The sequence below is a fragment of the Bufo bufo genome, chromosome 5 (assembly GCF_905171765.1).
Source record: "Bufo bufo chromosome 5, aBufBuf1.1, whole genome shotgun sequence".
NCBI classification, from domain to species: Eukaryota; Metazoa; Chordata; class Amphibia; order Anura; family Bufonidae; genus Bufo; species Bufo bufo.
This window is the reverse complement of record NC_053393.1, coordinates 216,969,741-216,982,319: the sequence shown is the minus strand read 5'-3', so window position 1 is coordinate 216,982,319 and position 12,579 is coordinate 216,969,741. Positions and strand designations below refer to the sequence as shown.

The 12,579-nt window shown below is 43.7% G+C and overlaps 1 protein-coding gene across 3 annotated transcripts in view; it reads left to right on the top strand.

The window, feature by feature from the left end:
- EZH2 (enhancer of zeste 2 polycomb repressive complex 2 subunit) overlaps positions 1 to 6,202 on the top strand; it is a 52,910-nt gene extending 46,708 nt beyond the window's left edge. For all 3 annotated transcript variants that reach the window (XM_040432723.1, XM_040432724.1, XM_040432722.1), the window contains exons 16-20: positions 1,530 to 1,625; positions 3,853 to 3,934; positions 4,748 to 4,828; positions 4,937 to 5,021; positions 5,889 to 6,202. In XM_040432723.1, the coding sequence (XP_040288657.1) occupies positions 1,530 to 1,625; positions 3,853 to 3,934; positions 4,748 to 4,828; positions 4,937 to 5,021; positions 5,889 to 5,949 (405 nt within the window). In that variant the 3' untranslated portion in view covers positions 5,950 to 6,202. The remainder of the gene's footprint in view (positions 1 to 1,529; positions 1,626 to 3,852; positions 3,935 to 4,747; positions 4,829 to 4,936; positions 5,022 to 5,888) is intronic.
- Positions 6,203 to 12,579: the final 6,377 nt, after the last annotated feature.

The following is a 12,579-nucleotide window of genomic DNA, read 5'->3' as shown; positions in this document are numbered from 1 at the left end:
TCAACATGTTTAGCTTGTTCTCCTGGAGCTTTCCCCAAACATAATGTGAACGAAGACTTAGGGTACTTTCACACTAGCGTTTTTCTTTTCCCGGTATTGAGTTCCGTCACAGGAGCTCAATACCAGAAAAAAACTGATCATTATCCTAATGCATTCTGAATGGAGAGCATTCCGTTCAGGATGCATCAGTTCGGTCCCTCTTACGTTTTTTGGACAGAGAAAATACCGCAGCATGCTGCAGTTTTCTCTCCAGCCAAAAATACTGATCACATGCCGGATCCGGCATTAATTTACATTGAAGTGTATTAGTGCCGAATCCGGCATTAAGTGTTCCGGCAAAACGGATCCGTCTTTCCGGTCTGCGCATGCACAGACCTTTAAAAATGGAAAATAAATTAATACCAGATCTGTTTTTCCAGATGACACCGGAGAGACGGATCCGATATTGCAATGCATATGTCAGAAGGATCCGGATCCGTCTCACAAATGCATTCGTTTGCGTCCGGATTGCCGGAACTGCCTGCCGCTATGTGAAAGTACCCTAAGTGTAGTGTCAGACATGAGGACCAGTGCACATGACACAGCATTTATGGCTTTTGACCAAATTACAGTAGATATATACATTCAGTATAAAGGTAGTGCTGGTGTTATGGTGATCAATATGCCCATGTAGCATTGCTCTTCATGTAAGGTAGTATTTTTACATATTTCATAAAAATGTAAGGGCGGATTAGAGGGATCAGCTGGTCTTTTTCTGCGCTCAGTCTTCTATCTGTCTATGACCGTTTAACATTGTAGTCAAGAGATGCCTTATTTTCCTCCAGCGTGTCATAAGCAGCTCTATCCGAGGGGATGGTTTGTTTTAGGGGCTCCTCCGTGCTATCATTGGTTATACTGTACCCTTGGAGACCGTACATTGAATTATTGACATTTGTCACATATAAGTAATGTTGCCTTTCTCTTGGGTGAGAGGAATGTAACAAATACCCTGTCTTTGTTTGCCCCCCTCCTTTCCAATAACACTTGATTCTGCAGACTGATATGGTCCAATATTGGCAAAGAGGCAGAATTCCTAGGTAAGGCCTCTTGAGTCTTTGGAATAGATGCACGTGAGTGGGCGGTATGGCTGCTTTGACATCAGGAACGGTGCAGAGCGTGAGCTGGCCATTTCAAACTGCATTCCTCCCACAACAATCATGAGCCGTAACCATGTGAAAACAGGTCTCATTAATCCTCTACTCCTCATGTTTTCCATTTCTTGGCATTGAATGAGTGCCTTGCAGTAGGTGCAGTTTTGTGGTTTTTATTTTTTCTTATTTTTGGTTTGCGGCTTATGCTTGCTATGTTCACGCACTTGAATGTCTGTCTTGCGGCTGTGAACTGCTTTGCCGCAGTGAGGTTGATATTGTGAATTGCAATGTCATATTATGCACCAACAACTAAATTCATATATCCTTTCTTGCATTGCAATTTTACTTCATGGCATTACCCGTTCAGCCTAAGCAACTTAACATATCCTGTTTCCTTAGCATTTGCTTTTGGCACCCTCTGATGTGGCCGGATGGGGAATCTTCATCAAAGATCCTGTACAGAAGAATGAGTTTATCTCAGAGTACTGTGGAGAGGTATGTTGAGAATGGCTCACAAATAAGTCTTAAAGCATAAATTTCTTTAAATTTCATAATGCAGTAGGGTGAAAATAGTGACCTGCGCTTATTTCCCTTCTCCCTGCCCTAGCTCTGTTCACGGTCTCTGAATTACCTGATGAAAACCGGACACAGAAGTTTGTACAGAGCCCACTGTAGTCTATGGAGAAGGGAGCAGAAAGAAGTCAGAGAGGTGAGATGTGGCTGAAGCTTCAAAGTGGTTTATCTCACCCCAGAGTTAGATTATTAGTTGTAATATAATCCAGCTCTGGGGTGAGATCCAAACACTAGATGCTGCAGCCGCATCTCATCTCTCTCTGCCTGTGTACGGATTTCTCAATTTAGAGACCAGTTCAGGGGCAGGGAAATAAGTGCCCGAAACAGGCACTCTTCTTTATTTTACAGTGGTGCTTGCAAGTTTATGAACCCTTCAAAATGATCTATATTTCTGCATACATTTGACGTAAAAGTACATCAGATTTTCACTCAAGTCCTAAAAAGAGATAAAGATAAATCAAACAATGTTAGACTTAGTCACTTATTTATTGAGGGAAATGATCCCATATCACATGTCTGTGAGTGTGTAAAGTATGTGAACCATTGCTTTCAGGATCTAGTGTGACCCTCTTGTGCAGCAATAACTGCACCTAAACCTTTCTGGTAATTGTGTATTAGTCCAGCACATCGGCTTGGAGGCATTTTGGCCCATTTCGCCGTACAAAATCGATTCAATTCTTTTATGTTGATAGGTGTACTCCCATGAACCTACCCATTTCAGGTCCTTCCACAACATTTCTATTAGATTAAGGTCGGGACTATGACTTTGCCATTCCAAAACTTTTATCCTCCTTTAACCATTCTTTGGTTGATTGACTTGTGTGCTTAAGGTTGTTGTCTTGCTGCATGACCCATGTTCTCTTCAGATTCAGCTCACAGACAGATGTCCTGACATAAAGAATTAATTGTTCCATCAGTGAGGACAAGCAGTCATGGACCTGATTCAGCAAAACAGGCACAAACCATGAAACTACCAGCACCATGTCTCAAAGATGGGATAACGACTTGATGCTGAAATGCAGTGTTTTCTTTTCTCTAATCATAACTCTTCTAATTTAAGCTAAAAAGTTATCTTTTGGTCTTATCTGTCCATACATAGTTCCAATAGCATTCTGGCTTGTCCAAGTGATCTTTAGCAAACTACAGATGAGCAGCACAGAGAGCAGTGTCTTTCTCCTTGGAATGATTCCAAGCACACCATTGTTCAGTGTCGTCCTGGTAGTGAACTCAATTACTTGTTGGTTCACCACCCCTGGAGAGGGGAATAATGGTCTTGAATTTACTTCTGGTGGAGTCAAAACTTTTTAGAGAGTTTTGTAACCTTTTCCAGCCTGCTGAGCATCAACAACTCTTCTTCTGAGGTCCTCCGAAATCTCATTTGTTCGTGCCATGATACACTTCCACAAACGTGTTGTAAATATCAGATTTTTGATAGATCCTTGTTCTTTAAATAAAACACCTGACTCCACTTCCTTGCTAATTCTAAAGGTTCACATACTTTTGCCACTCAGACATGTGATATTGGATCATTTTTCTCAACAAATAAACGAGTCTGATAGTTTTGAATCATTTGTTTGATTTGGTTATCTTTATCTACTTTTAGGACTTGCATGGAAAGCTGATGTAGTTTTTTAGGTCAAATGTATGCAGAAATATAAAAAATTCTGAAGGGTTCACAAACTTTCATGCTCTGATTAAGGAAGGCTATAAGCTGCCCATACATCCAATGGCTGTAAGCTAAATGCTTGTTCACTAACTGATTTTCCTCCTAACCCTTTATCGCCATGCACATGCGCACTCGTTTTGGCATGCATGTAGTCAGTAAGCCACTGCCAGACACGTCCCATTAGAACACAGGATTGAGCATTTAGAAGTCCAACATGTCCTATCCTTCTTTCTCATGACAAATGCCATTGGGGAGGATTGAAATACCGATGGTCTACTTGTCCTGCTGAATCTGCCGGGTTCAGCCAGCCTTTATCTAATCTGTATTTGCACCTTTATTCCTGTGCTGTATTGTGATGTTGATTCTGCTAGAGTGGGAATTGCTGTTTGTTAGGGCAGAAAAAAATAAAAATAATTTTTAGCCTGGAGTATTCCATAGGATGGTGTCTAGGCTGGTCAATAACTGTTAAATGTTTGCTTTCAGATCATATCTCAGGATGAAGCAGATCGAAGGGGGAAAGTATATGATAAATACATGTGCAGCTTCCTCTTTAACTTGAACAATGGTAAGTTCTAACATATACTATGCACCTGTAAAGAGTCATTGGTGAAATCGCTCCTCTCCACTCCTTTTCACTGGATAGGAGCATTTATAAAAGTCTTAAAATGTAACTTTCTTTGGGTTTACTCTTAATATAGTGTAGGGACAGAGATGTTAAGAGGTTTTCCAATATCTGATCAGTGGGGGTCTGACACCCAGGACCTCCGCCTATTAGCTGTTTTGAGAAGGCAGCGGCCAAGTTTTGAGTTAACTCCCACCCCTGAAGTTGAAACAGGGTGTCAACTGTATGTATGAACTGACACCTGCAGCGAATGGCACAGGTAAATGTATGCTGAGGTATGGGTAATTACACATAATGTCAACATACAGGTATGTCCTATTCGGGAAGGGGCCAAATGACCCCAGTTGCAGTGTAGCCCAAATTTTCCTTACCCAGGTCAACCTATAGGTAAAGCTAATGTATATCAGAAGCCAGTGTACATGGTGGGATCATCACTAGCCAACATGAGCCTCATGGTTTCATCTTGTGCATGCATGGTTGTAAATATAAAGGCCAAGTGATCTCTGGTTCTCAGTGAGCATCTAATAAACACACACATACAGTACATGCAATCCGATCTAGTGCCCAGGGATGTGCCAACCTTTTTTTATACCAAATTCACTCCGTTGATAATGCCCAGACCGTTACAAAAAGTCTAATGTATTTCTGTACGTTTTTTTCAGACACTTACAATGCAGTTGTTATTCCCTAGTAGTCTTTAACAAGAGCAAGAAAACTGCTTAAAGTTCATTGTTTTTGTTTTTTTGTTCATTTTAGATTTTGTAGTTGATGCAACTCGCAAAGGCAACAAAATTCGTTTTGCAAACCACTCTGTGAATCCAAACTGCTATGCAAAAGGTAATGAATGTAATGTAGGAGGCACAGCAACATCTTAAATGGGGGTTATTGAAGTTGTCTATAAGAGGATGGCATATTTTATTAGAGCCTTTTTTTTTCCTATTTCAGTAATGATGGTTAATGGAGACCATAGAATAGGCATATTTGCTAAAAGAGCCATCCAGACGGGTGAAGAACTGTTCTTTGATTACAGGTTGGTGTGGTGTTTTAATAATTAGCATGATGTAAGTAAATGGGATTTATTATAACTTTTGCCAGAAAGTGGTGTAAGTTATAGCTGAAGTCTACGCCAGCCTGTACCTGGCATAGACTTCAGTTAATGGAGCATGGCAGGGTGGAGATGAACCTAATTTATTAAGAGGCATCCGCCACTTAATAAATTAGGCTCATCTCATGCCAGTGCAGGGATATCAAGATTGGTGTGCCCATACGCCAGTCTTCATAAATGTCCCTCCAAAGGCCAAATAGTGTTGTTTTTTGGCCCCAGTCGGGAAAATTTGAGCCATTGGGTAAATTCAGCATATGTCAGGTTTAGCAATGCTGGGAAAGCCTCACATGTCTCTGACTTATTCTCGTATGAGTGGTGTACAAGTTTAAACCACGACAAGTAGGAGCAAGGTCATTTTTATTCACTTAAACCTTTTCTGGACAGTCAAGCTACCGAGACCTTGGAAATACACTATGGACTTGCATAAGTGTTCTTGAATGATGTAACTTTTTTAGAAACTGACCTTTATTTTCAGTCAATTTGCAAGTTTGACCGAAGATCACTGTTCATGGTAGCAGCCCACTTCTTTCACACCCTGCTGTTACCTGCTTTAAACTGCTGCTCAATATCCATCAGAAGTGGGACCAGTTTTACACCTCTGTTCACAACCAGTGGTTTTGGTATTCTGCATATGGCACTTGGCAGCAGCAGGATCTATTTTGTATTTGTGGCAAGAGGGATGTCATATCATTATGCTTAATGAGGCTGAAAACCAGCAAAAGTTTGGTGACCACTGTTCTACACAAATGCTAACGTTACTACAAATATAAAAATTTATTGTTTTCATTGCAGATATAGCCAAGCTGATGCTCTGAAATATGTGGGTATTGAGAGAGAAATGGAAATCCCCTGATGGACCAGCTACCTCTTCTTGCAGCCCATGCCTTATCTTCTTCAGGAATTTTTAATACTGGCGCAATTTTTAGCTACAAAGAATACAAAATGCGAGTGGAAGTTCTGAATTTAATGAGTACTGTATAACTAATTTATAGTGATGTCAAAAACAATTTATTCTTTATTTTTTTTTTTTTGTACCAGTGAATTTTTGGCAATAATGTATTGTGGTACATCTCCCACCTCAAATAAAATATACTTGAACTTCTCTATTTCCTGTATGTTTAGCGCGTTGTCTGCTTATTAATGAACTGAATTTACCAGCGAGTAAGCACTCCTTCATTTGAGGTGATGGCTCATTGAACATTGTGCAGTCTCTTGCCCTATAAATGCAACCTTTTTTTTAGTGGCATACAAAGATAAAAAATAATAAGCAACTTTTTGACTTGATCACTTAACCACCAACTGAGCTCTGCTCAGGCTTTGAGAAAAGAAAGTAAATTACAGTTCAGCCCAAGCAGAGCTCAGGTAGCAGGGTGAGGACTGCTTTAAAGGCTATGTACACCTTTGTGGCAATTTTTTTTTTTTTATTATTATTATTATTGCATTACACTTATTTTTAGCTAAAGTAATTTTTTTTTCAATTGGTCTTTATAAAAAAAATTTGAACCCCTGTCTTCGTGCAGCCTTGAGATTCTGTAGTTAGCAGGCTCTGAATTTTCACTCTGTTCCGTCAGGCAGTTCAGCTGACAGCTCTTGATCTCTGACCTCCTAAACAGTAAGTTTAGAAATATGGTTTATTAGATGACCGGGCACAAAGTGAAAGTACCATTCACGTAGCTAGACTGTTTGTGACAGAACAGCTCAATATTTTTAATAAAGACCAATTGAAAAAAAAATTTTTAGACCAAAATGAGTAAAATGCAAGCATAAAAAATTGCCCCCGAAGGTGTTTACAGCATTTAAATCTTCATATCACAGAGTGAGTAGATGCTAGATATGAGAGCAAGTTTCAGCTGCTTTCACTCCCTACTCTCACAGCTATATCTCCCGATGTAGAGGAGATAATGATGTGAGTCTTGTTTTAAAGCTTAGATTGTCCACTTTCAAACAAGACCTGGACCATGTTCTAGGTGCTACCCAGCCCCAGATATCAAGTGTTAAAGCAGCCATCCCCACTTCAGGTGGCTGTGATGATCTCAGCAAGCCTGAAAAGGGGAGGGAGGGGGGGGGGGGGTGGACATTAGGGTAGCTGACAGTCTGTAGTATATGAGAGAGAAAATATAAAATATAATTGTAGTGACCCAAAGTTGTTTAGGTTCCATTCAGACGTCCGTAGTGCATTGCGGATCCACAATACACCCAGCTGGCACCCCCATAGAGATGCATATTCTTGTCCGCCATTGCGAACAAGAATAGGACATGCTCTATTTTTGTTCCGGAGCTGCGGACCGGAAAGTCAGGGCCACGCTCCGGAAATGCGGACAGCACACTGTGTGCTATCCGCATCTCTTTCGGCCACATAGAGAATGAATGGGTCCTCACCCATTCCGCATAATTGCGGAACGGATGCGGACCCATTCTACGGACGTGTGAATGGACCCTTAAAGGGATTTTCTGACAATAAAAAGGATCGTGACCTATGCAAGTTTATTCCAGTTTACATATAAAATAAGGCAACGTTTCGGCTTATACTAAGCCTTTCTCAAGCCAAGCCATGGTTTCACAAAGGCTTGGTATAAGCCGAAATGTTGCCTTATTTTAAACTGGAATAAACTTGCAGAAAGAGAAGATGCTGGTCACGATCCTTTTTATTCTGTACACTTTGGAGCGGAGATAAGCCTGGCCGCTGGTGACCGTGCATCTTGCTAAAAATTGTTACATTGGTGTTGTCTTCAAATATTCTTTACTATCTTCAGGATAGGTCATCAGTATCTGATCGGTGGGTGGGGGTCTGACACCCAGGACCCCCGCCGATCAGCTGTTCGAGGAGGCAAAGGCGGCACTCCTGTGAGTGCCACTGCCTTCTCTCTGCTCTTCCTAGGCCAGTGACCTGTTCATTCAAGTGAATAGGGCTGAGCTGCGATACCAAGCTATACAATCTATAGCACTGTGCTTGGTGAGGAGCTGATCGGCGGGGGGCCCAGGTGTTGGACCCCCAACTAATGAAATACCGATGACCTATGCAGAGGATAGGTTATCAGTAGAGATGAGCAAACCTCAAGTTGTGACGTTTGGGTATATGGTGAATTGCGCTATGATTCTGTTAAGGCAGACCATAAGGCAATTCAATGACTGAATGCCTTTAGAGGCAAAGTCTGTGGCTAGCATAATGGATCCGTCCGGTTTCAGTTATGCAGGAGTTCAGTATTTCTCGCCCATATTCATTGGAGGACACAGGAACCGTGGGTATAGCTATGTCCTCTAGGAGGCGTTGACATTAGTAAAAACTGTTAGCTCCTCCCCTGGCAGCTAAACCCCCTCCAGCCTGGAGAGAGAGCCCCAGTTTTTTCTAGTGTCTATAGGAGGCAGAGTTTTTTGCGCAGCCACTTAAAGAGGACCTTTCACTAGAATAAAAAATGTAAACTAAGTATACAGACATGGAGAGCGGTGCCCAGGGATCTCCCTGCACTTACTATTATCCCTGGACGCCGCTCCGTTCTCCTGGTATAGGCTCCGGTATCTTCATATGTTCGGCTCCACTGGGTGGAGCCTGCCGGCGTCTCCTTCTCCCAGGCTGTAGCGCTGGCCAATCGCAGCGCTCAGCTCATAGCCTGAGAAAAAAAAACTCTCAGGCTATGAGCTGAGCGCTGCGATTGGCCAGCGCTACAGCCTGGGAGAAGGAGACGCCGGCAGGCTCCACCCAGTTGAGACGAACTTATGAAGATACCGGAGCCTATACCGGGAGAATGGAGTGGCGCCCAGGGATAATAATAAGTGCAGGGGTCTGTATACTTAGTTTACATTTTTTATTCTAGTGAAAGGTCCTCTTTAATCCTTGGCCACTTCTGTATAGCGCCAGTCTCAAACGGGAAATGGGCTTGGTCTTAGCTTTTTCTTCCCCTGTCCTTTTTCCTCCTCTGGATCATGGTTCATAGACACTCTGCATGCCTTGGTAGTTCCTATGTTACTACCTTCCCTCATCTGCATTTGCACGGGGTATTCTTTTGGTGGCCTTCTATTCCAGACACGCTCCAGTCCCGAATGGTGGGCTGTGGCGCTCTCCACATTCCTCCTTGTATGGGGACTCCTTCCATTTGTCTGGGTGTGCTAACGGTATCTACACGAAGGCTCCCCACCTTCTTTCCCGAGCAGGAGTTCCGGAAGCGTGCGACATGGACGCCCTGACATCTCCTTGGCGGGAGTTCTCCCTCCTTACGTGTTTTTTCTCTCCTAATCAGGGTTCTATGGAGGATCAGATGGAGGGCGTTCCAACAAATCCTAGTCGCTCCGGATTGGCCCCGTCGCGCGTGGTACGCCGACCTCGTTCTCCTAGGAGATGTCCCTTGGTCACTGCCACTCAGAGACTACCTTCTTTGAGGGTCCGGTCTTGCATCGGCATTTAGGATCTTGGTTGACGGCGTGGCTATTGAAACCATCTTCCTGATGTGAAGGTTTTTCGGCGGAAGTTATCCGCACTATGATTCAGGCCGGGAACCTGCACCGCCCAGGATCTATTATAGGACCTGGCGGTCCTCCTGGGATTCTGTGAAAGCCGGGACATTCCCTCACTCCATTTTTTTTCTCTCTCTACGGTCCTATCCTTTGGTTCCCCTGGTGCCCATGGAAACTTTCCTTCAGGGAGTGGCACATATGGTTCCTCCGTACCGTCCTTTACCGCCTTGGGATCTGAATATAGTTCTCTCAGCGTTCCAGTCTTCTCCCTTGGAGCCCTTGGGGAGATTTCTCTCTGGCTCCTGTCCTAGAAGGTAGTTTTTTTTTGTGGCTATCACATCTATCAGACGGGTGTCCGAGTTGGGGGTGCTCTCTTGCAGGGAACCCTTCCTGGGTCTTCACAAGGGTAAGGCGGTTCTCCGGCCCATTCCTTTTTCCCCCGAAGGTGGTCTCTGTCTTCCACATCAATGTAGCATTGTCCTTCCTTCACTGTCCCTCTCATTCACTCCCTAGGGAAGGGAGTTACGTCAGGGCTCTGATCATTATTGGCAGCCTCCAGTCCCTTCTGGCTTACGGAACCTCTTTTTTGTCATCCGGAGGTTCCACGCAAGGTATTGGCGGTCTCCAAGGTGGCAATTGCACGATGGATTCGGTCTGCAAATGCTGTACCATTCCGCACCTGGTGCGGGGTTCCGCCCTTAGGTGTCACGGCTCACTCCACTGAGCGGTGGTGGGCACTTCTTGGGCTCTGAGCCATCGTGCTTCGGCTGCGCAGTTGTGTAACGCGGCTACCGGTCCTCCTTGGTGCATACTTATGCATCAGCGGACGCTGCTTAGACCGCATAGTCTTGCAGGCGTCAGTTTCTTAGATACCAGCAGGGACGCTTGCTTCCATGGGTCTGTGGTTTTTCTCTCCCCGTGGGCTGCTTTTGGACGTCCCACGGTTCCTGTGTCCCCCAATGAATATGGGCGAGAAAGGGAGATTTTTGTATAACTTACCAGTAAAATCTTTCTCGCTCTTCATTGGGGAACACAGCACCCACCCAGTATTGTTGTTCGGCCACAGTTGTGGCAGTTGCTGGTTAGAACCCTGTTGGGTCTTTTGGCATGGTTGGTGTTCCATGCTTTTTCTTGGTTGGCTTGCTTCTCCTACTGTGTGAAGCTCTCTTTCCAGGCTGGAGGGGGTATAGCTGCCAGGGGAGGAGCTAACAGCTTTTACTAGTGTAAACGCCTCCTAGAGGACATAGCTATACCCACCGTTCCTGTGTCCCCCAATGAAGAGCGAGAAAGAGATTTTACTGGTAAGTTATACAAAAATCTCCTTTTTAATATTGATGGCCTTTCAGGATAATCGGAAGTCCAAGCCCTGGTGCCGGAACTACACAGCTTCATTCACTGTGTGGTGAATGGAGCTAGTTACTGCTTTATATGAGTCAGCTCACTGTCATGCCGGTGGAGAAGAGGCTGACAGTTCGTCCATTATGGCTGTATTGCTGTATGATTATGGAACAGGCTCAGTGTGCTGAAACCGCCAATGATACACCGGTACCGGGGTGGGGTAAGAGGGGTTGTTCCCCATTAACATCAGTGTTATGGATTTGCTCATGTGGGCCATCTTCTATGCCTAGATATGAGTCTTCTAGGAAGGTCTCCAGATCAAAGGAGAAGGGGTGTGCTGTTTGTAAAGAAAGTTACCATCTGCCTGGGTTAAACCCCTGTGTGAAGCATTCATAAGCAAGTTACTGGGGGAGGAAGCTCCGTCTCTGATGGGCAGTATCAAGCAGATGATCTGTGATGAAGTTAAAGAATCTGTTAGCGGCCTGCTTAAAAATCACCCTAGTACCAGTGATGTATTATCGGGTTTGGAGGAAGAAGGGGAATGGCTATCTCCTAACAATTCTTCTGAGGACGAGTCTGAAGGAAAGCTGCTCTTCCATGCTGAGAACACTGGTTAAAGCAGTTAGAGCTTCTATGGGTTTAGATGATGAGAAATTACCACAATCCGTTAAGGACTCTACGTTTGAGGACCTAGGTCCTAGAAAGAGCGAGGTTTTTTGACAGCCATAAAAATGTCATTATGTCAGTGAGTGGAAGAAACCTGATTAAAAATAAATAAATAAAACATTTATATTCCTTCCTCTGTTAAACATAAATATCCTTTTGATGAACAGGTTTCCGCATCTTGGGATAGGGCTCCTAAGCTTGATGCCCCTGAAGCCAAAATGTCCAGGAAGGCAGCGCTTCCCTTTGAAGATATGGGATCTCTTATAGATCCGATGGATAAAAGAACAAAGATTAAAATAAATAAGTTGGGAAGCCTTTGTTGCAGCATTTAAGCCTGCCATTTCTGTTTCTAGGTCCCTAAAACTTTGGATGGACGAATTAGAAGCCCACATTAAAGGGGGTACCCCTAGGGAGCAATTGCTTTCCTCCTTCCCGACTATTGATAATGCTTTGGCTTTTTGGCTGATGCTTCTGCGGACTCCTTAAGACTATCCGCAAGAGCTTCTGCCCGTAGAGCGATTTGTGCGAAGGGCTGGAATGGGAACGCTAGTTTAAGAGCTAAGCTTGTGCCATTCCATGTCAAGGCGAATTTTCAAAGGGAAGGAAAGGGCAAAACATCATGCAGGAGGTGCTAAAAAGTTTAAGGGGTTTCTTTTTTCCGGGTCAGATGCCTCAAAGAAACAACCCTAATGATGCCAGGCCCCCAGTAGGAGGTAGTCTGACAGTCCCTGGATAAATTCTGTTAGAAGAGAGGGCTTGAGACTAAAGTTTCAAGTTTACTAAAAGAAAGTTTGGTTATAGCAAATTCGGTCAGATTTCCCAAAGTAGTTGGCTATTGTGGCAGAAGTTTTTCTTACCTCCTAGAGAAGAAGGTCCCAGTAGAGGTTCCAAAACGGGAGGTGGCCAAAGGGTTTTATTCAACCCTTTTTCTTGTCAAAAAACGTATGGTTCTTTCCAGACTATAATAAGCTTGAAATGTTTGAACCATTATCTAGTGTACGAGAGGTTTCGGATGGAATCCATCAGGGCG